The sequence below is a fragment of the Eurosta solidaginis genome, chromosome 4, assembly GCF_040869045.1.
Source record: "Eurosta solidaginis isolate ZX-2024a chromosome 4, ASM4086904v1, whole genome shotgun sequence".
Classification (NCBI taxonomy): Eukaryota; Metazoa; Arthropoda; class Insecta; order Diptera; family Tephritidae; genus Eurosta; species Eurosta solidaginis.
This window is the reverse complement of record NC_090322.1, coordinates 51,808,320-51,833,434: the sequence shown is the minus strand read 5'-3', so window position 1 is coordinate 51,833,434 and position 25,115 is coordinate 51,808,320. Positions and strand designations below refer to the sequence as shown.

Here is a 25,115-nt window from a genome sequence, read left to right as displayed (position 1 = left end):
AGTGGGTATAACAAATGACACAACAAGAGAAAAACTACTAGCGGAAAGCAAACTAACCCTGGAAAAAGCAATAGATATATGTCACTCTGCAGAGCAAGTTAAGATGCAGGTAACAACAATGAAGCAAGCGGCCACAGTTGACGCCGTTACGTCGAACAAAAAGCAAAATAAAAGAGACATCAAACAAACTAACAAAAAAGATGAACCATTTCACTGCAATAGGTGTGACTCCACGCACGGTCGCCGTAACTGTCCGGCCTTTAAAAAGGTTTGCCAAAAATGCAAAAGAAAGGGTCACGTTACCAAAACGGTCAACGAACTGGTCCAAGACCGAGAAAGCAACGATTACAGTTTTTTAGTGTCTACGGTAGACAGTGTGGACGTCGAAGATTGGTATGAAAAAGCTACGCTGGCCAAAAACGCAATGGTAAAGTTTAAGCTTGACACAGGTAGCCAGTGCAACGTTTTAAACTACGAAATAATAAAGAAAATAGACGTTCACATCAGTCCATCGCCAACAAAGCAATTAACATCGTTTTCAAACCATAAAATCTCCGTACTGGGTGAAGTGGTCATAGACACGCTTATTAAAAACAAGAGGTACCCATAAAATACTTAGTTGTCAAAGCGGATTTTACAGCAGTGCTTGGTAAGTCAACATGTGAGAAATTGAAATTAGTGAAGCGTATTGAAACGTTAACTGTTGATGAAAACTTGTTTGAAGGAATTGGTTGCCTTAAGCAATACAAATGCGACATAGATTTAATAGAAAATCCGAAACTAAGCATATGCCCTGCGCGAAAAATCCCGCATACTATTACACAGCAGGTTAAAGATGAGCTTGATAGTATGGTAGAGCAAAAAATAATTAAACCCATAACCAAGCCGACACCGGCTGTGTCACCCATGGCCGTAGTAGTAAAAAATAATAAAATTAGACTCTGTTTAGATCCATCGGAGATAAATAAAAATCTCAAAAGACGTTATTATCCACTTACTACGTTAGAAGAAATTACAGCCCGCATCCACGGCTCTAAGTGGTTCACGTTACTCGATTGTAAAAAAGGCTTTTGGCAACTGCAAGTAACACCACGTACTTCAGAATATCTGACATTCAGTACCCCATTTTTTTTTTTTTTTTTTTTTTTTTTTTTAATGGACGTTGTGGCAGCGCGCTGCCCTCAAGTGGCCCAATTAAACCAGGCTAATCCTGTTCACGCGATCGATTTATATATATAGATAGAAGATACTCTTGCTTAAGAATGTCATTTGGCTTAGCATCGGCTCCGGAAGTTTTCCAACAAGTAATGAGTTCGTTGATAGCGGACGTAAAGAACGCGGAGGTGTCTATGGATGATGTTCTCTTGCATGCCACCAGCAAACTAGAACTAGAGAGGATCACTCAAGAGGTACTTGACAAATTCAGAAAAGCAGGCCTTAAGCTTAATAAAGAAAAATGCGTTTCTAATACACAAGAAGTAAAGTTTCTGGGACATATAGTCTCCGCTGAAGGGGTAAAACCTGATCCCGAAAAAATAGAAATTATAACGAAAATTAAGCAACCGGAAAACGTGAGAGTTGCAAAGATTCTTGGGTATGGTAACGAAATTTATAAAAAAATTGGCAGATATCACCCAACCACTAAGACAATTATTGCGAAAAGATGTTTAGTGGGTGTGGGATACGCAACACAATGAAGCATTCAATAAATTAAAAAACCTGTTGAAGAATCCACCAGTACTAGGGTATTATGACACTAACGCCCCGATTCTAGTGTGGTAACAACATTCTTTACCATGGTAACGAAATCATGTGGAAACTTTTACACCCTTTTGGTATTCTATCCGCGAAAGTAGCCGGATAATTTTTTACCCACAAAAGTAGGTGGTTACATCGAAATAACCAAACAACAGCTGTTGTTTAGAAACAGGCAAAACTGAAAAATGAAGAATTGTAAGCGGAAATAAGTAAAGATAATAGTAAAATAGTGTTGCCTCTTGCTATATATTATATATTTGTTTACATTATGTATTTTCACAGAATAAATTACAATATAACTATGTAAAATCTTATGCATGTATGTACATATATACACATCGTTTCATTTATTTGTTAACCTCGTATCTACGAGTGACACATTTTCGGTAAAGCCATGGCGGAACCATATAAGGTGGCTGCATGGTGACATACCTACAAACATAAATAAAAATTCCATGTACTTTGTTTTTGTAAATTCGATGGACGAATGTCAAAATCGAACTGCGCCGGAAGTTGATGTATCAAATCAAATAAAAAAGTTTATATTCAGCTGTCGCATGCTGCCACTTTGTATCGTTCCGCCATGGATAAAGCGAAGAAAACCAACTTTTAAATTTCACCACAGACATTGGTGAGTTTTTCGATGATGACAGCGTTACCACTTTGGCCAGAATCGCGAATAAAAGAACTGGAAACGATTTTCGGTTACATAATGTTCTGGGGATTATTTTACCGGTAACGCTCAGAATCGGCCCGTAACAGCCTGATTCTAATGTGGTAACAACTTTCTTCACCACGGCAACTTTCTTCATGTGGTAACTTTTGTACCCTTTTGGTATTCTGCCCACGAAAGTAGCCGGATAATTGTTTACCCACAAAAGTAGGTGGTTACATCGAAATAACCACACAACAGCTGTTGTCTAGAAAAAGGAAAAACTGGAAAATAAAGAATTGTGAGCGCAAATAAGTAAACATAATAGTAAAAAGGTGTTGCCTCTTGCTATACATATTTGTTTCATGTACTTTCACAGTATATATTACAATATAGCTATGTAAAAACGTATGCATGTATGTACATATGTATATACACATCGTCCCGTTTATTCGTTAACATCGTATCTACGAGTGACACATTTTCGATAAAGCCATGGCGGAACCATACACGGTGGCAGTATGGTGACATACCTACAAACATAAATAAAAATTCCATTTACTTCGTTTTTGTAAATTCGATGGACAAATGTCAAAATCGTACTGCGCCGGAAGTTGATGTATCAAATTAAATAAAAAAAAGTTTATATTCAGCTGTCCCATGCTGCCACCTTGTATCGTTCCGCCATGGGGAAAGCGAAGAAAACCAACTTTTAAATTTCACCACCGACACTGGTGAGATTTTAGGTGATGACAGCGTTACCACATTGGCCAGAATCGCGAATAAAACAACTGGTAACGATTTTCGGTTACATAATGTTCTGGGTACTATTTTACCGGTAACGCTAAGAATCGGGCCGTAACAGCCTGATTCTAATGTGGTAACAACTTTCTTCACCACGGCAACTTTCTTCATGTGGTAACTTTTGTGCCCTTTTGGTATTCTGCTCACGAAAGTAGCCGGATAATTGTTTACCCACAAAAGTAGGTGGTTACATCGAAATAACCACACAACAGCTGTTGTCTAGAAAAAGGCTAAACTGAAAAATAAAGAATTGTGAGCGCAAATAAGTAAACATAATAGTAAAAAAGTGTTGCCTCTTGCTATACATATTTGTTTCCATGTACTTTCACAGTATATATTACAATATAGCTATGTAAAAACGTATGCATGTATGCACATATGTATATACACATCGCCCCGTTTATTCGTTAACATCGTATCTACGAGTGACACATTTTCGGTAAAGCCATGGCTGAACCATACACGGTGGCAGCATGGTGACATACCTACAAACATAAATAAAAATTCCATGTACTTCGTTTTTGTAAATTCGATGGACAAATGTCAAAATCGTACTGCGCCGGAAGTTGATGTATCAAATTAAATAAAAAAAGTTTATATTCAGCTGTCCCATGCTGCCACCTTGTATCGTTCCGCCATGGGTAAAGCGAAGAAAACCAACTTTTAAATTTCACCACCGACACTGGTGAGTTTTTCGGTGATGACAGCGTTTGCACTTTGGACAGAATCGCGAATAAAACAACTGGTAACGATTTTCGATTACAAAATGTTCTGGGTACTATTTTACCGGTAACGCTAAGAATCGGGCCGTTAATATCAAGCACGGTAAATTACCAACATACCTCAGCGAAAAGCTTATATATGTAAATGATGCACATTCATACGTAATCAGAGAAAACAATAATTTTAGATTACCTCTTTTCAAAACAGATGTGGACAAGCAAAATATATTTTATAAGGGCCTGAAATATTTCAATGAACTTCCTAATCACATAAAAAGTAGTAATAACTTCAATACTTTAAAAAAAAGTTTATTGGAGCATTGTAAAACCATTCCAATAAGATAAAGTTTTTCTCCTTTTATTTTTTACATGATATATCCGATACTGGAGCGCGAAAAGGGAATGGTAATATTGGAAGCAGCAAAATACAATGCACCCGGACCTAAGGAAAAGAAAATCGGTCGGCACCTGTAACTCCAGACAGTTCCAACAACTAATTTCGCTGGAATTCGGTATTTTCAGCCTATATTTACTGTTGCTGATCGGAATCACTCGCATTCCCACAGCATTAATAGAACAATAAAATTATATGATGTGTAACGAAAATAACGAAAATAAGGTCAAACAAAAGTCATGTCCCTCGTCGAAGGTTGAAAGCCAGCATCCAAAGCAGAGGTGATAACAACCCGTCCTGCTACATGCTTTGTCCACTGATTTCGTAGCCATCGAATTTGGAAGTATTAACAAAAGCTATTCAGTGCGAGGGCATTGGGGTACAGGCTTACTTTGACACATCACAATATTTCAATAATTTTGGAAGTGAAAATTTAGTTACGTTTCAATCTCATAATCAAAATGCTACATTGATTATATTTTCTGAAAGGTTCCGCTCCGGCTTTACTCCCGCTGTATTTCGAAAGCGTATATACATATCTCGTTAAGCAAAGCCAATCCCAACAAACACTGAAGTTAAATAAGAATTAGAGGAAGATTCTCGAGTCTCTAATGTTAGAGGATGACTCCAAAAAAATTGAAGAAACATAGCGTTCTTAAACTAAATGGTTGCTGTTGTAGCAATGCTTCGCCAGATCCAATAGATGCGATCGCTCACAAATTGTCATCAATATCCTATAATGGTGGTCCAATGAAACTTGCACTTTAAACATAGGTGGACCAGAGGAAGAGGTTTTAGAGGCGTTGATTCCACATTGTAATCGAAAAATGGTTGCTTTCATGAGGGGACACGTTACAAGGAGAACATACATTATGCATGTCGGAGTTGATTCTGACTAGGTAAGCGTTAAACTTATTACAGCATCCAGATCTATTTCAGTCGCCTCTATACCTGCCGCGGGTATATTCTAAGCCCCATAACCCGATGGGGGTTAGTGTAGTTCTCTAACAATTGTCTGTGCCTACATAAAAAGCCTCGAACATTAGATTGTGTTTGCTGGAATGCAATTCTTGCATTTGTCGATATCGCCCCGAATCCATCGATAAATACTTTTGCCGTTAATACAAAAATAAAAAGTTTAAACAATCTTGATATGGAAAAATTGAAGCAATACGGCACTAGTTATACATATATAACTGAAATAGGAACTTCATATTTAAAGAAAGTGATTGCGATTTCCATCAGTAGCCCTTGTATAGTATAATATAGGTGTGTTTCACTTGTATCCCTCTGTATCTCTGTAGTGAGACGTTAGTAATTTTAAACGAAACAAATTTCTGAAAACTTACACGACTGCTTGACGTGCCTGCTATTGGTCCATTTGACCGCTCAACACAGTTCGCTGCTCCTCCTCCACCACTATTGCTACAAATCGATGCAATACTTCTGTTTGATGCTGAGGGTGAAATATCACGCGAGAATAGCCGCCGACGTGGTGTACGCGAATTGCTACTTTGTGATGTTGCCGCCAGTGTACTAGAACGTGTAGACAACTCCAATGATGTCAGGTCGCAGGCAATTGAGCTGTTAATACTTCTACTGGGGGATTGGAGTGATAGTGACTCATTATAGTCTGATTTGACTGTTGGTGAAATATCTGCAGGAGAGCTGTGTCCAGCATACATCTTGATACTCATATATGATGATGTAACATTTGGCTGCTGTTGCTGTTGTATTTGTACACTATCCATTTTAGCAGTAAGTTGTTCAAGCAAGTATTGTTGTTGCTCTTCGAATACCCGTTGCATACGTTGTTGTTCTCTTTTTTGATGCGCTAAAAGCTCGAGAAATTTTTTACGATGTTCAGCTTCTATGCCGCTATAAATTGAATTGACGCTTGTGGAGTCATCATGCGACATGCTGCCCGTTGTCAGCTTGGTGGATTGTATGCTTGGCATTGAAGGTCTTGGTTTTACATGTTTGATGGTCGAAGTGCCTGAGACTGATTTTTTTAATTGACGTGCTATTTTTGGTTTCACCGGTTTGGTATCATAAGGTGAGCGTTTATTTTTACTTATACTACTTTGATATGATGTAGTTGGGGATGGACTGGTTATGTTAGTGCTTGACGGCTTCAACTGCAAGCGTGCGGTTTGTGTGCGTGGTTTTAAATCCACTTTCTGTACACGTTTCGCCTTGGACTCTACGGTATCCCGAGTTATACTTGTAGATATAAGATTTGTACGTTTAGTTGGATAGTGATCGCTGGAGGATGGTGTTTTTTGTTGGCGTATATGTTCGATTAAAGCTTTTGAGGGGTAGTCGAGTGTAAATGAATTGGAGCGCACCAAGCCATTTTCATTTCGTGAACCAGCATGCGTCAGTGCGAGTGTTTTATTTACAGGCTGTATGCGCTCTGAAAGAGGGGACTTTAGTGATGGGCTTGTCGCAGATCTCTGCGGTGGTTTTATATTAGAACGTTTGGGTGGTTCCTCAGAGACGGAAAAGTGTTCGAATTTAAGTATTTTGCTAGTAATTTTTGAGACTTTACGATGTGTCTTTAAATCATGTTCAAGAGTTGTTTTGGACTCCAAGCAATTGCTACTCTCATCTGAACTTAGTTCTTCGTGCAGGGACTTACTTACTTCCTCATACGGCTTATCACTCTGATTATTTACATTTATAGCGTCGATGCTAGCACGCGGCTGAATAGAATCACAAAATGTGAGCGCACCATTAATGGGTGTTGGAGGATCTATACAAATAGAAGGTATTTTCTTTAGACTTTTATCGGCAGAGCATGTTTTAGACATTTGGCTTGCTAAATAATCCAGATTAGCATTTTCCTCGTCTTTAGCTTCTTGCAGCTCAATTTTATTAGCCACAGGTTTCTCTTCTGGATAGTCTAAGTTAATTTGTTGCTCCTGTTGTTGAAAAATGTGTGCTTCATCCTCTGACAAGGCTTGCATGAGTGTATTTGAACCATGATCATAAATTAAGGTCTCGGATTTTTGTAACTTTTGCATTCGTTGCGTTAAATTCGTTTCCGATGAACGTGGTGCGACAAACCCAGCCGGCTCCAGATCATAAGGTGCATATGCAGCCATACTATTGTAGGAATTATATTGCGGCGTCATGGATATGTTTTCATTCTTATTTTGTATTAGTAGATTCGAAAGTATCATATAGGATTTTTCAACCTCTTTACGTTGCGCATCCATTTCTGATTCGTGTTCAGATGCGCTACAGCTGCTGCTACTATTGCCTTCTTCATTTAACACTTGTGTAGATTCATTTAATTCTTCAACAACTGTACTACATTTTTCACGCCGACGTCTGCCTTCTTCCAGTCGCTGTTCTACCTTTATTGCCTTTTCTTTAATCTTGTGCATCTGACGCCGTTTTTCTGGCGTCATCTAAATAAGAAAATAAGACATTAATTTGTTTAAAACTAAATAGAATAAAGGAGTATTGTTTATAAGGACCTGCTTTGTGCATTTGTCAAGCATCTAACAAATGAAGCACAATACAAAAATAATAGTAGTATTCTAAAATCAGTGGTGCATAAAATAATGGACTAGCACCGCGCCATTTTTCGTCGTTCACTTACCATTGGCGGTAGAATTGGCACTCCATCGATGCGGAACATCGATACATATCTCTCAGCTGCCGAGCACATTGGTGCAAATTTGGTTTTTATGGGATTTGAATTTATTATTTCTGTCTTCGACTCAGCCATTATGCAAAATCGTGCAATTTTCGTTTTGCTACCTTCAATTTACTGCAAAGCCTTGTTTCTCGTTCGTTCGTTAATTGAATTAACAAATGAGTTAACACTGAATTTTTGATCTATTTTCTATCTTAATACCATTCGAATTAGTATTCATCCAATTTTGTATCATCCGGAAAATTTATTCTGGCGCTAAAATCCAAACATTTAACAAATAACAAACAAAAATTGTAAAGAGAAACTTTTCAAATGCATTTGATTTGTTTTCTCATAATCTTACGTTTTCATGACTACCGTCGATTAATTTATCAGAAAGCACTAAAATAAACTTCTCTTATTTAATTAACAAATTCGCTTTTGATGTTTTGGGTCTGAATTTTCTGTTTCTAAAAATTTATAAATAATTCAAATTTTTTAGATTAATATATTCGCGCCGCAGAAAAATCTGTTAAACAACAGAATAACAAAAACACGGACAACAACAAGCATAGTGTACTTGTACACTATGACAACAAGCACCTGCATAGTGTACCTATACCAAGTGTGTTCACTAAGCGATAAACGTCAAAACTACAAACAGCCTCGCTCACCTGATGGAAATCTCAGGTCTAGAGTCGCATTTTTAGTCTCAACGACAACATTTTTGACTACCAATCGTATGGACTTTTTCAATTTTTCAATCATTCGGAGCATTCGGTAATGGTATCCATTTTGAATTCGCTGTCATTCCGAATCCAGCGAGTGCCTGCCAGAATGCTTGACAGATAAGTCAACACACTTGTACTTGTACACTATGAGCACCTGTAAACGTCAATGAGATGCTTCTTCTTGCTGTTGTGTTACAATAGCTGCAATCCGGGTATTCCATGGTTCAACCAAAGAGGATAAATACAATAAGAGGCGTCACTCGTTATTTTTTTGGCATTTACTCGATGTATACTGAGAGGTAGTCGCTACTTTTTTTTTGGGCGAGATGTTTATAAATGTCTTCTATACATTTTCGTGGGGTATTTGTGTTTATTTTTCGACTGTATTTAATTAATTTATTTAATTCTCTTTCCAAAAATCACAGTTGCAGAAGGGGCCTACACGGCATGGATAAATGCGAGACAATTAAAAATGTCCCTCTCAGAAAACATTCGGCAGTATCTCGCTGGAAATTGAAAAAATTGATGCCGAATGTTTTCTGAGAGGGACATTTTTAATTGTCTCGCATTTATTCATGCCGTGTAGGCCCCTTGTGCAACTGTGATTTTTGGAAAGAGAATTAAATAAATTAATTAAATACAGTCGAAAAATAAACACAAATACCCCACGAAAATGTATAGAAGACATTTATAAACATCTCGCCAAAAAAAAAAGTAGCGACTACCTCTCAGTATACATCGAGTAAATGCCAAAAAAATAACGAGTGACGCCTCTTATTGTATTTATCCTCTTTGGTTCAACTATATACAGGTTGGCTCATCTGTAAAGCAACAAAATATGTCTGTTCAAATTGTCAAAATCTGTGTATTGGTGTTGGTATGGAATGGAAAATAAAACTTAGCAGTTTTTGTATGTGTAAGTAAAATGTTGCCAATGTGTTGGTTTCATTTTGAGTTTGCCATCTCCTTTTGACAATCCCTTCGACCATGCAATGACAGAAATAAAATCAGCTGATGAGATGAGCCAACCTGTACATAATTGAACCATGGGGTATTCAAAGCAACCCTGCAAAAATCGTGTGACCAAAAACGCACACAGCCACACGAATTTTTGACAGGGGTGACGATTTGGAATGAAAAATTGTGCAAATGAAATAGCATGCTGACAAATTTTGCTTTCCCACAATGTATCATGCTCTCTCGCACCTGCTATTTTTATAGGGATAGCAAAATACGTCATTTTTGCGTGCAAAAAAATCCGCCATTTCTAATTCAGCAGAGACAGCAAAACATTTGGTGGTGGAAAATTTTTTCAATTTTGAGAGTTTTAAGTGGAATATCTCCGGAAAGATTTAAAATTAAGAGGGAGTTCTCCAGATCACAAATATATATATTTAAAATGCGCAAACTTATAATTTAAAAGTTATTTGGTGTTAAAGTTTACAAATTTCTATACAAATTTTAGATGTGTATACGTATAGATATGTGGCAGCACAGCTTTGTAATGTGATCAATAAAATGTGCATGCAAAGAGGATAAATACAATAAGAGGCGTCACTCGTTATTTTTTTGGCATTTACTCGATGTATACTGAGAGGTAGTCGCTACTTTTTTTTTTTGGGCGAGATGTTTATAAATGTCTTCTATACATTTTCGTGGGGTATTTGTGTTTATTTTTCGACTGTATTTAATTAATTTATTTAATTCTCTTTCCAAAAATCACAGTTGCACAAGGGGCCTACACGGCATGCATAAATGCGAGACAATTAAAAATGTCCCTCTCAGAAAACATTTGGCATCAATTTTTTCAATTTCCAGCGAGATACTCGCCATAAAATAACGAGTGACGGCTCTTATTGTATTTATCCTCTTTGCCGAAACTAACTAGTAAGTTCTGGAAATCGAAGAGCCTAGAAGTATGCAGCGTAAACTATAAAAGCGGGGCAGGCGAGTAAGAAGTAATTCAGTTTGATTTGAGTTGTCAAGCAGTTTCGACTAAGACGCTATCTAGCGAGCAAGAGCAGTATTATTTTGTATAGTAGAGTTTCATTTGAGCTATCAATCAGTTTGGTTATTAAGCAAGGTATTCGTTGCACAGTTTGAGTGTTATTGTGAAGTACTTTAATAAAGGCCATTTTGCATTATTACAAATTGGAGTTATTTATTCAACAGTTTAGTGATTCGAACTTAGCAGAGGATTGCAAATAAGAGGATTTGCAAGCAAATTCGTTACAATTGGTGTCAGAAGAGGAATTGTTGAATAAATTCCAGAGGACAACAAGGACATGGCAAAATTCAGTGAATTGAAGATCCAGCAACTGAAGAAGGAGTTGGACAGCCGTGGATTGAATACAACCGGCAATAAACTCGAACTTCAGGCACGACTACGAGAGGCAATGGAATTAGAGGGAATTAACGTGGAAGAGTATGTCTTTCATCTTGATGGCGAGGAGACAACAAAAATTGAAGAGAAAAACGAAACATCGCAGACAGGTACCAGCACAGACTTTAACATGATATTGGCTGCAATATCTGCACAAACATCGACAGTAGCATCAATGTCGTCGCAATTGGCATCCCAACTGGAAGCGCAGGAAACACGCATAACATCGAAGATTGAAGCGCAAGAGGCACGTATATCTGAAATGTCGGCAGAAATTTTGGAACAGGTATCATCAAAACTGGAAGTTCAGGATGCAAAAATGGCTAAATTTCAGGCAGAAGTAGATGAATTAAAAGGTCGTATGGAGCAGTTGCAACTTAATCGGCCGGCTGCTTCAGCGAGTAATACGAAGGTAAAAATTCCATCTTTTGACGGCTCTGTTCCTTTCCAGGTCTTCAAGCTACAGTTTGAGAAGACCGCAGCAGTGAACAACTGGTATGCGGAAGATAAAGTTGCTGCACTGTTCGTGGCATTGAAGGGGCCAGTAGCGGAAATCCTACAGACGATTCCCGAAGGAGAGCGGAACAATTATGAAGCATTGATGGCTGCTGTAGAACGACGTTATGGAAGCAAGCATAGAAAACAGATATTCCAAGTTGAGTTGCAAAACCGCTACCAAAAAGCAAATGAGACATTGCAGGAGTTTGCTTCAGATGTTGAAAGGTTGGCTCATCTCGCAAATGCGGACGCACCCGTGGAATACACCGAGAGGGTAAAAATCCAGAGTTTTATAAATGGCATACGAGACGTGGAAACGAAGCGAGCTATATACGCAAACCCAAAACTGACATTTGTTGAAACGGTATCACATGCATTGACTCAGGAAACGGCCTCACTATTGAGTAAACCAGCATACAAAGCTCATCGTGTGGAAGTGGACAGACCAGATTGGGTAGACACATTTTTGGAAGCACTGAAGGGATCACAACACAAAAATGCCGGAGTTATTAAATGTTTTAAGTGCGGCAACCCAGGTCATATTGCACGACATTGCAGCACCGGTCCCAATAGCTCCAATAATGTGGGTGGCCGTAAACGCAGAGCTGAACGAGATGAGCAAATCTCCAAGTCCACTCAATCGTTAAACTAAAGCGAGTCAGCCGCAAGGGGCGACAGCTGGCTCCCTCAATTGAATGCCCCATAATCTCTATCTCACAAATTGGAAGAAGGTCAAACAATCTTACTGTCGGAGGACATGTGGATGGAAAGGAACGTTTACTGACTGTAGATACGGGTGCATCTCATTCCATCATTCGAGCGGATTTAGTCAACAAGAAGATAACACCATTGCATGGAGCAAGATTGCGTACAGCCACTGGAGAAGACAGCACGATTCTAGGAGAAGTATCATGTGAAGTCGCAATTGGGAACGTCACGGTAGTACACAATTTTATAGTGGCAGAGATTGTTGATGAAATCATAATTGGAGTGGACTTCTTAATCGACCAGGGCATCAAGATCGACATGCAAAGCAAGACGATCCGATATAAGAACATGGATGTACCACTTAATTTCGGCTACGAGAGAGGCTACAGCACTAAACGAGTGCTGGTGGAAGAGAGTCAGCGAATACCACCAAAATCCGAAGCAGTCATCTGGGCAAAGGTTGATGGAGATTGTGGGATAAACAAATTGTGGGTTGTCGAAGCAGCAAACAAATCAGCACTGAACATACTTGTAGGAAAAACCCTGGCTATGACAAAACAAGATGGACGTATTCCGGTAAGAGTACTCAATGAGTTCAATTCACCACTCAAACTGACTAAAGGAGCTATTTTGGGAAGATGCCAAGAGGCTGAAGTAGTTATTAACTGTGAACAGCTCCAGGAACACCTTTCAGCTAGTAATACTAATCTTTCAAATAACATCACGGCATGGACGCAGGGGCTAGAGGAAGCATATCAGAGTAAGGCAAAACAACTGCTCCTAAAGTACGCGAACATATTTGACCAGGATGGTTCTAAACCAGGCCGCACCAACGTTGTGAAACATCAAATTAACACTGGAGATGCGAGGCCGATCCCTCAAGCTCCACGTAGTGTTCCACTGGCGAAGCGGGAAGTTGTGAGTCAAATTATACAAGAAATTAGCGACAGCGGCGTCATCGAACCATCAGCTAGTCCCTGGAGCTCACCGGTAGTACTTGTAAAGAAGAAGGATGGAAAAATGAGGTTTTGCGTGGACTACCGGAAGTTGAATGACGTTACGAAAGAGGATAGCTACCCATTGCCAAGAATTGACGACACTCTGGACTCGCTCTCTGGTACGAAATGGTTTTCCACACTGGACTTGAAAAGCGGCTACTGGCAAGTGGAGGTGAAGGAGGAAGACAAAGAGAAAACAGCCTTCAGCGTCGGAGATGGTCTTTGGCAATTTACAGTAATGCCCTTTGGACTATGTAATGCACCAGCTACTTTCGAGAGACTCATGGATCATGTATTGAAAGGACTGCATTGGAAAACATGCTTGGTGTACCTGGACGACATCATCGTATTGGGCAAGAATTTCGATGAACATCTTAAGAACTTGGAGGAAGTTTTCCAAAGAATAGCTGGCGCTGGTCTGAAGTTAAGTCCCAAAAAGTGTGAGCTGTTTAAAAAGGAAGTAAATTATTTGGGTCACAAGGTAACGACAGAGGGCATCTGCACTGCGAACGAAAAGATAGAGGCTGTAAAGGATTGGCCAAGACCACAGAACCTACATGAATTAAGAAGTTTCCTTGGGCTGTGCACATATTACCGCCGATTTGTACAAAATTTTCCCAGCGTAGCCCATAGCCTCCATGAGCTTACAAGAAAAAATAAAGCTTTTGAATGGAAGAAGGAGCAAGAAGTGGCTTTCCAAACATTGAAGGAGCGTTTGTGCACTGCCCCAATGTTAGCATATCCGATTCCAGGAGCAACATTTATTCTAGATACAGATGCGAGTGGATATGCTATAGGAGGCGTTTTATCACAACTGGTCGATGGACAGAAGGTAGTTGCATATTACAGCCGCTCGATTGGAAAACCAGAGAGAAACTACTGCGTTACGCGGAGAGAGCTGTAGGCATTGGTAGAGTGCATTAAACATTTTCTCAAATACCTCTACGGCCAGCGATTCCGTGTCAGGACAGATCACGCAGCTTTAAAATGGCTACTGCAGTTCCGTAATCCGGAAGGACAATTGGCACGGTGGATCGAGCGACTACAAAGCTATGACTTTTCCATTGAGCATCGAAAAGGTAGTACCCATGGAAATGCCGATGCAATGTCACGAAGACCATGTAGTTTGGAATTCAAGCACTGTTCAAAAGCCGAGGCTAAAGAAGACATTATAGATGTCCGGCTAATGACTATAATATGTACAGATGAATGGGACAAGCAACAGCTAAGAAAGTGCCAGCTAGAAGATGCAGATCTGTCACGTGTTATGCAAGGGCTCGAACGAAATGAAAGACCAAACAGAGAAGAGATGTCAGCAGAGAGTCCCATTACAAAGTCATATTGGGCACAGTGGAACAGTTTAGAATTGATATCCGGTTGCCTTCATCGAGTATGGGAGAGTGAGGATGGTAAATACAAGAATAAACTGATATTTGTTCCCAGAAAGAGGATTCCTGATGTGCTCAGCGAGCTGCATAATGGTCCAAGCGGAGGTCATCTTGGAATCACGAAGACGCTCGAGAAGATTAAACAGGGATTCTATTGGGTTGGTTGCCGTCAGTCGGTCACTGAGTGGATTGCGAACTGCGAGGTTTGCAGCAGAGCGAAAGGGCCCAGAACACGAAGTCATGGCCAGATGAAGCAATATAACTCAGGTGCGCCATTTGAAAGGATCGCTATGGATGTCGCCGGTCTATTTCCTACTAGCAACGGCGGAAACAAATATGTACTGGTAGTTATGGATTATTTCAGCAAATGGCCAGAGGTATACCCAATCCCAAATCAAGAAGCGGAAACGGTAGCAGAAGTATTTATAAACAATTGGGTTGCAAGGTATGGTGTTCCAATGGAGTTACATTCTGACCAAGGCAGGAATTTCGAATCAGCTGTGTTCCAGAAAATGTGTAAGTCATTGGGCATTCGAAAAACACGGACAACTGCATTGCATCCTCAATCCGATGGTATGGTAGAACGATTCAATAGAACATTGGAGGAGCACTTAAGGAAAGTAGTAGACAAGTACCATAAAGAATGGGATACCCGCATACCATTATTCTTGATGGCTTACCGATCAGCAGTGCATGAGACAACGGGCCAAACCCCTGCAAAAGTAATTTTTGGCAATGACCTTAGACTGCCAGCTGATTTGAAGTTTGGGATAGATGCCAATGCGGAGAGAAATGTCAGGAAATCCACTAGTGAATTGGAAGAAGAGCTAAGAGAAATACCTGATCTGATAAGGCAACGAACAAAGATTATGAGTGACAAGATGAAAGCCAGATATGATAAAGCAATTAATTCAGAAGGTTTTCAGGAAGGAGATTTGGTGCTGTTATACAACCCGCAACGAAAAAAAGGTTTGTCCCCGAAATTGCAGTGTAATTGGGAAGGCCCATACAAAGTTGTAAAACGGATCAACGATGTAGTGTACCGCATACAAACCATCGGTAAACCACGAACCAAAATGAAATTGGTCCATTTGGAAAGGCTGGCAACGTTTAGATCGAGAGATTTGTCTGACCGGGACGATCAGACTTAGGTGGACGGCAGTGTCACGGATATTAGGATCGCTAAGTTATACCATCACTAAGACGATGCTAAGGCCGCGATAAGCAGTATTTACGTCAATAATCAAATCATGTATACACATATATAAGGCAGCCGCAAGATGTCACACACAGACGCATTTACTTATACGCCTATGTATGCGCTAGAGACTGTAAACTACAAACATTCACACATGGCGCAACGATACAAGGTGTCAGCATGGAACAGCTCATTACAAACTTTTTTTATTTGATTTGATACATCAACTTCCTGCGCAGTACGATTTTGACATTTGTCCATCGAATTTATAAAAACAAAATACATGGAATTTTTATTTATGTTTGTAGGTATGTCACCATGCTGCCACCTGTATCGTTCCGCTATGCATTCACATCAATAATTCAATCATTATGTATCTACATAAACGAATAAATAATTGCGTCTACACATATGTACGTATACTAGCAGCAGAGCGGCAATGCACAAACACATGCATATATCTTATCTGAGTTGTCACAAGAGAGAGCAATAATTTGTGCACGTAGTTGTGGCTGGCGATTTTGTAGCCGAAACTAACTAGTAAGTTCTGGAAATCGAAGAGCCTAGAAGTATGCAGCGTAAACTATAAAAGCGGGGCAGGCGAGTAAGAAGTAATTCAGTTTGATTTGAGTTGTCAAGCAGTTTCGACTAAGGCGCTATCTAGCGAGCAAGAGCAGTATTACTTTGTATAGTAGAGTTTCATTTGAGCTATCAATCAGTTTGGTTATTAAGCAAGGTATTCGTTGCACAGTTTGAGTGTTATTGTGAAGTACGCTGAAGAAAACGCTTCAACTAGCTAAACAGTTTCATTATACCAAAACCACATTCATTCGCGTTTTCAATCTCGTCGTGAACGGTTCGCTGAAATTTCTTGCAGCTAAACCATATGAAAATTTGGGCTTTATAACATGTGGTTGAGCACAAATCCAGACCGCAAGGAATTTCACAGCTTAACGCGTAAGTAAAACGTGTTTCGCGTCAAATATATTAAATAAAAATAATAAAAAAAAAAAGCCACATTTTCAACAAATATTAAATAAACCACTCACGGGAAGTGTTATAATACATGCATAAAACCTTCGTTTTATACCATCTCAGTTACAAAAAACATACAAGTGCTATCGGATAAATATCCGAAAAAATGAATTTCTAACATTAATATACACATTCGCGTTTTCAATCTCGTCGTGAACGGTTCCCTGAAATTCCTTACAGCTCAACCACATGAAAAATTGGGCTTTATAACATGTGGTTGAGCACAAATCCAGACAGCAAGGAATTTCACAGCTTTTAAGCGTGAGTAAAACGTGTTTCGCGTCAAATATATAAAAAAAAAAAAAAATTTACTTTTTCGACAAAAAGAATAAATTTACAAAAATGTGTAAAATTAAACATACATAAAGCTATCGTTTTATGTATATACATACATACCGTTGTGGAAATAAAATACATAATACATAATGTCCCCGAGGACAAACGGAACATATACAGTTAACTCAATACATAAATGTACAGTCATGTGCATATAGTCATATTTAAATAATAATATATACCAAATTTTACCATAATTCTTGGATAAGTCAAATTACCGGATTATACATAACGCCACCGTGGATCAACGGAACAAAAAACGTAGAAGTATAAATGACAAAAAGAACCAATAACGGGATTGAAAACTAATAACTCAATACAACATAAATGGTTGACTACATATAATGGGCAAGAAATAAAAAATAATTAAATAAATAAAAAAAAGAAACAAAGAATTTTTGGCAAGAGTAGACATTCGGCTTTTTCTAAAGCAGTACAAATACTGCACAAAGACAGCTTTATTGGCAATACACAACTATAATACCTAACACGACAAAAACTTTCCTACCAAAATTAAACTACGAAAAAAACTGAATAGTGGATATACATAAATTCAATTTTACGACTAAAAACAAAATTAAAATTAAACGAAAAGAATTTAAAAAAAAGAAAAATATATAGAGAAAGGACTTTGTGAATGGCATGGTGCCCTTGAAAAACCAAATTTTACGACAACAATCTTGAAAATGAATTATTAAAATACTGACACTAAGAATGCAATGTAAAAGATTTTGTGCTTGGCGTGGTGCCATTGAAAAAACCAAACACACAAAGAATAGAACAGTTTAAAATACGTAATTGGAAAACAATATAAAGGACTTTGTGCTTGGCGTAGTGCCATTTAAATACCAAATACACTAAAAATACAATCTACAATTGAAACCACAAATCATGAAGGGGACTGCTACGCATGGTTCTGGCCTCTAAGGTACTACCATCGTGTGCTAGTGGTCCCAAGTACCCACTAAATTGACACTGGATGTTCAATCCAGAAATTTATGAACTCACACTAAGAGAAATACCTAGTGTGTGGAGATACATTCTCTGGCCAACAAGTTTAAACCAAAAAAAATAAAAAAATATGCCAAACCATACAGATGGTGGAGGTTTATCAGCTAATTGTTACTTTTTTCGATGCTATGACATTTCTACTTGAGCGAAGCAGAACGACGAAACGGTGATGTGATGAATGGCCGAGCTATTCCTGTTGATGTATCACAAATCGATGCAGAGAGAAGAATTCTCTTGGGTAATTCTCTTAAGTTCATCGTCTTCTTCTTGAGATTCAACCAGCAACTTGTAATCCAACGGTGCAGAAACAGCTTCAACTCATGAGAGTGTATCATATCGGTTCCTTTGATGTGTTGGATATCTCTTGAAAATTCTGCAATGAATGAGAGTTGTCTGAGTGTTTCTGTTGACAAGCGTAAATCAATGGTTTATGATCGATGTAAATCGTGAATGAATGTCCTTCCAAAAAATGACGAAAGCGCTGGATTGCAGCGTAGATCGCAAGAAGTTCACGATAGAAAGCAGGCCAAGAGCATTCTTTTGAGGACATTTTCTTCGAAAAGAATGCAAGAGGTTGCAACACGCCATCGACAAGCTGTTGTAAACATGCATCGACTGAATGGTTCGAAGCATCTGTAAACAAACCTAGAGGCGCACCAATGCGAGGATGAACCAGAAGTGAAGCAGAAGAGATACAGTTTTTACAGGTTATGAAAGCTTCTTCCAGTTCAAACGTCCAGTTGATTGGTTGAGATCCTTTCAGGAGTGGGTTACTGATTGCATTATTCAATGGAACTTCGTATACAGAAACATGAATCTGCGATAGAAGTTTAATATTCCAAGAAAACGTCGAAGACCTTGTGCTCTTTTTGGCATTGGAAAGTCCTTGATTACCCGGACGCGCTCTTCTGGATCTTGTATTCCAGCAGCAGAGATGATATAACCAATAAAAGGAATTTCATTAACTCCAAAAGTACACTTTTTGACTTTGATCATCAATCCATATTTTGCTAGGTGTTCAAAAATGATTTTAAGATGGCGTTCGTGCACTTCTTTGGAACGAGAGAAAACGAGAATGTCATCCATATAAACGAAACTGTTGAAATATGATACATAAAATAGCAACCCTAAATTTGTAACAATGCGTATGTCAGATAATCTCACTCTTTTATTGTTTTTGACACTTTGAGTCTCTTATTAAACGTTGAACAGTACACTCGTGTTTTTACTTATTGATCTTTGGGAAAAACCTCAACATAACTTTTAACAGGTTATGGGCCCAGTAAGCGCATGTTCAATTGAAAGTTAAAAAGTATATTTTTCGTAAAATGAGTTCGATGTACCAGATCGAGAAGCTGGACGATAAGAATTATGATTCTTGGTCCGTTCAGATGCGCAGTGTGTTGGTGAATTCTGAGCTATGGAAAATAACTTCAGGGGAGTGCAAAAGAGACGACACAGGTGATGCTGACGAAGTGGCAAAGTGGATTGCTCGCGACGAGAAGGCTTTGGCCATGGTCACATTAAGCGTGAAGCCAACGCAACTGAATTATTTGCGGCATTGCAAAACGTCGGAAGAAGCGTGGAAAAAACTTAAAGAAGTTTATCAGCCAAGTGGTCCGGTGAGAAAAGTTTCACTTTATAAAAAGTTATTGAGCCTAAAAATGTCAGAGGGTGAAAAGTTGCGGCGTATTTGAATTTGTTCGCCACAATTATGGACAAACTAGCTGAAGTGGGCATAGAGCTAAATCAAGAGCTGGTTGCCATTATATTATTATCTAGTTTGTCAAAAGAATTCGAGAATTTTGTCATTGCGATGGAAACGAGGGACAATCTTCCAGCGGTTGACGTGCTAAAATTGAAGCTTCTAGAAGAAGGCGAGCGTCGTGGTAGCATGCATGAACATACAGCTAACGAATTTAGCGGACAGCAAGCGTTTGCAGCGAAGTCGACGTCTAGCGGCAACAGAGAGAAGAAAAAAGGTAATTACAACAATGTTACTTGCTATCGTTGTGGAAAAAAGGGCCATATAAAAAGCAATTGTTCGGCGAAATTAAACAAATCTACGAAAGAAAACGATTCAGCTAAACAGCAACAACAAAGCTCCTTCACTGCTTTGGGTGCAACAGATTGCGAAATATTCGACAGAGGAAAGTGGTGTTTAGATAGCGGCGCGACAGCGCATATGTGTTGCGACCGAAAATTGTTCTCGAACTTTGTGAATCACATTGGCCGGTGACAACAGCATTCGTGCAGAAGGTAAAGGCGATGTCAAAATACAAACAGACATGTATGTTGTGACACTAAAAGACGTTTTGTTCGTGCCTGGTATGAGAGGCAATTTTATATCAGTCGGTCGTGCAGTCGAGATGGGCTGCGCAGTAGTTTTTGGCAGCGAATTTGCAACAATTAAGAAAAACGGCGCCGATATTTTGCGTGTAAAAAGAACAAAGCATTTGTTTATGCTGAGTAATGAGAAAAGTGGTTGTTTTGGTGCTATTCAAAGTGACGCAGTAATGTGGCATAATAGATTTGGCCACATAAATTATGCGAGTTTGAAAGAAATGTCAAACAAGTGCATTGTAAATGGTTTAGACAATGTAGATTTTTCTGTGAAACCATCGTGTCAAACGTGTATGCTTAGCAAAATACACACACAACCATTTCCAAGAGCAGCAGAAAATAAATCAAAGAATTTGTTAGAATTGATACATACGGATGTATGTGGGCCATTTGAAACAACTTCACTTGGTGGTGCGAAGTATTTTTCACTATTTATTGACGACATGTCAAGGCGAGTTTTTGTTTACTTCTTAAAATCAAAAGATGAAGTTTTTGGTAAATTTGTATCGTTTTGCTCAATGGTAGAGCGACAAGCTGGCAGAAAAGTGAAAGCAGTTCGTAGTGACAATGGACGTGAGTACGTCAACAAATCATTTAATGAATATTTTGATAAACATGGCATAGTGCGGCAATTAACAGTTCCCTACACTCCTCAGCAAAATGGGGGGCTGAGAGGGCAAACCGCACGTTGGTTGAAATGGCCAGGTGTTTATTGGCACATTCGGGTATGTGTGCGGCGTTATGGGCAGAGGCAGTGGCAACTGCCGCGTATTTGCGGAATCGATTGCCAACTAAGGCATTAAATAATATGACACCATATGAAGCATGGTGTGGTAAGAAACCTACAATAAAACATTTGCGAGTATTTGGCTCTACGGCAGTGGCATTAGGTAAAACGCAGCGTAGCAAATTTAAAGTGAAGGGTAAACAATACAAAATGGTTGGTTACTCAATGGTTTCAAAAGCGTATAGACTATACGATCCTGATGTTAGAGAGGTGGTTGAAAAACGCGACGTATTATTTGATGAATGCCATAGCGTGGAAGCGTGTAACGACGAACAAATAACATTCGATTTTTTTGATAACAATCAGGTTCAAGCTGACACTGGTACTGCTGGTGATGTAGATTCTGATAAAGAAATCTGTAGCGATGATAATAAAGAAATCTGTAGCGATGATAATGCAAGCGATATGTATGCGAGTGCTGAAGAAGAAGTTGAGCACATTGGGCGTGGTAGACCTAAGCTCGTGCGTAATGGTAAACGAGGTCGTCCACGAAAAGTATTTAATGTTTTAAATGCTATGAGCACTAAGGAGGTGCTTGTTCCTCAAACATACGAGGAGGCAATTAGTAGCGATGAAGTTGCTTTATGGAAGGCCGCCATGAAAAAAGAACACGATTCTTTGGTTGGAAATAATACATGGTCTTTGGTAGACTTACAAAAGGGCCAGTCAATAGTAGGGTGCAAGTGGGTATATACCCTAAAGCGCAACGAACATGGTGACATTGAGCGGTATAAGGCACGGTTGGTGGCAAAGGGGTGTTCACAGAAGTATGAAGTGAATTACTCGGACACTTTTTCTCCAGTATGTCGGTTTGAGACCATACGGTTGGTATTGGCATTAGCAGCAGAGATGGAACTACATGTACACCAGATGGATGTATGCACAGCATATTTAAACAGCGAACTAGATGATGTCGTATACATGAAACAACCACAAGGTTACCGTGATGAAAGTCATCCAACAAAAGTCTTAAGGTTGACCAAGGCCATATACGGTTTGAAGCAGTCTGGAAGAGCTTGGAATTTCAAGCTAGATGAAGCGTTGAGAAGTTTAGGTTTCAGTCAGTGCGAGAGCGAACGCTGTTTGTATAAACAAGATATAGAAGGTAACCTTTGCTTAATCCTTGTTTATGTTGATGATCTGCTTCTAGCATGCCAATCGAAGGAAATCATGACTAGGGTCAAGGCGAATATATGTGATATTTTTGAATGCATTGACAAGGGTCCCCTTCATATGTTTTTGGGTATGCAGATTGAGCGTGAAGGTGAAGTAGGTGATATCACCATTGTTCAATCCCAATATATCAAAGATTTATTGACGCAGCATGGTATGGAAGTATGTAGGTCAGCATCGACACCGTTAGATGCTGGTTACCAAGTAGCGTGTTATGATGAACGTTGTACTAGGGTTGATCAGACATTATACCAATCTACGATTGGGGCGCTGATATGGCTGGCGCTTTCGACAAGACCGGATATATTCCATTCGGTAGCCAAGTTGGCACAGCGAAACAAAGATCCACATAGCGAACATTTGGCGGGCATAAAGCACATTTTAAGATACCTAGCATCAACCAAAAATATGATGTTGCGATATAGAGCATGCGGTCAAGGGTTGAAGGGTTACGCAGATGCCGATTGGGGCCCCAACAGAATTGATCGAAGATCATACACCGGCTACGTGTTCTTCCTTGCAGGAGGGGCGATTTCCTGGAAGTCAGAAAAACAGGATTGTGTAGCCTTAAGCAGTACCGAGGCCGAATACATGGCCATGTCATCGGCAGCAAAAGAAGCACTACATTTTAGACGTATTATAATTGAGATTGGATGTGGTAACGGTCAAACTCCAACGATATTGTACGGGGATAACATTAGTGCTCAACATTTGGCAAATAATCCAGTGCATCATGCTAGATCGAAGCACATTGATATCAGATATCATTTTATTAGAGAGATTGTTGAGAAAGGTGAAATAAAGTTAGAATATGTATCAACTAATAACATGATAGCTGATATTTTAACAAAAAATTTGTCGAAGAAGAAACATACAGATTTAATGAAATTGTTAAGTTTAGAAGAATAACATTCGCATTGAGGAGGGGTGTTGAAATATGATACATAAAATAGCAACCCTAAATTTGTAACAATGCGTATGTCAGATAATCTCACTCTTTTATTGTTTTTGACACTTTGAGTCTCTTATTAAACGTTGAACAGTACACTCGTGTTTTTACTTATTGATCTTTGGGAAAAACCTCAACATAACTTTTAACAGAAACAAAAATCTAAACTTCGCAAAACTTCATCCATGAACCTTTGACAGGTCTGGCCAGCGTTTCGAAGTCCAAGCGTCATGAATGGAAATTCAAAAAGGCCAAATGGAGTAATAATAGCAGTTTTGGAAATGTCATCTTCGGCTACAGGAATTTGTTGATAAGTTTTAACAAGATCAATTTTCGAAAATACCGTACAACCATCGATAAAGTGAGTGACGTCGTGAATGTGATGGACAGGATTCCGATATGGGATAGTTCGAGCATTCAATGCACGAAAATCTCCACAAGGGCGCCAAGTTGAATCACTTTTTAGTGCCAAGTGTAAAGACAATGACCAAAAACTCTCTGATGGACGAGTTGTACCAGCCTGTAACATAGCGTCGAATTTTTGTTTAGCTATTTTTAATTTCTGAGGATTTAAGCGTCGTACTTTGCTGTTGTTGTTGTTGTAGCAATGCTCGCCCCACCTAATAGCCGCGACCGATCACAAATTGTCATCAATATCCTCTAACGGGAGTCCAAGGAAACTTGCCGTTTCAACAGGGGTGGACCATAAGGAAAGGGGTGTTAGAGTCGTTGGTTCCACATTACAATTAAAGAGATGGTTGGTGTCATGTGGGGACACATTGCAAGCAGGGCATACATTTTGTATGTCGGGGTTGATTCTGGATAGGTAAGAGTTTAACCTGTTACAGTATCCAGAACGAAGTTGAGCAAGAGTGACACGCGTTTCCCTGGGGAGTGTGCGTTCCTCTTCTGCGAGTTCTGGATACTTTTCTTCAAGTACTGGATTCACCGGGCAATTCCCGACATGTCGTACTTTGCTTGTCACCGGTGGTCCAGGAGTTGCACGAATGTGATGAACAGTCTCGCGTTTTATATTACGAGGTAAACCTGGTGGACGAGTAATTTCAGGAAATTGAGAAATGAGAGCACCGAAAGTCGACGAATACTTAACTGCTTTAACACTGCTTTGCGATGAAGGCTGAGAAAAACCGTGTACTTGAAGACCAGTTGTGACGTCGACTATGCGTTTTGTACGACAATCGGTAAAAGGTGATAATAAGCGAGAAAATCCGATCCAATTATTGGTAGCGACGATAAATCTCCATGGAAAATCACGACGAAGTCCTAAGTTGAGATTCAAGGTTAGAAAATCATATGTTTTGATTTTGCTTCCATTTGCAGCACAGAAGTCGAGGAAAGTAACATAAGTCAGAACCAGTATCGACGAGAAAACGATTTTTAGATATTTTATTAGTGACAATTAGGCGGCAACTGGTTGACAAGCAGTCTGATGCCGCATTCACAGACTGCTTTTTCCGTTTTCCAAATAATTACAGGGACACTTATACATTCTTTTGCTTTTTTTATGGTACCAACAAATTTTTTGGTTAGAGTTGCTTCGATTTTGAGATTTGCTACGGCGTCGAGAGCTGTTGGAAGAA

The 25,115-nt window shown here is 39.2% G+C and overlaps 1 protein-coding gene across 7 annotated transcripts in view; it reads right to left on the bottom strand.

Annotated features, from left to right (window-relative positions):
• Positions 1-9,011, bottom strand: part of Cp110 (Centriolar coiled coil protein 110kDa) — a 31,489-nt gene extending 22,478 nt beyond the window's left edge. Inside the window, exons 1-4 of one of the 7 annotated variants that reach the window (XM_067781570.1) lie at positions 8,862-9,011; positions 8,341-8,446; positions 7,941-8,252; positions 5,680-7,746 (exon numbers count right to left, since the gene is read on the bottom strand). In XM_067781570.1, the coding sequence (XP_067637671.1) occupies positions 5,680-7,746; positions 7,941-8,069 (2,196 nt within the window). In that variant the 5' untranslated portion in view covers positions 8,070-8,252; positions 8,341-8,446; positions 8,862-9,011. The other 6 variants (XM_067781573.1, XM_067781574.1, XM_067781571.1 and 3 more) reach the window with 6 other exon arrangements.
• Between the last annotated feature and the right edge of the window lie 16,104 nt (positions 9,012-25,115).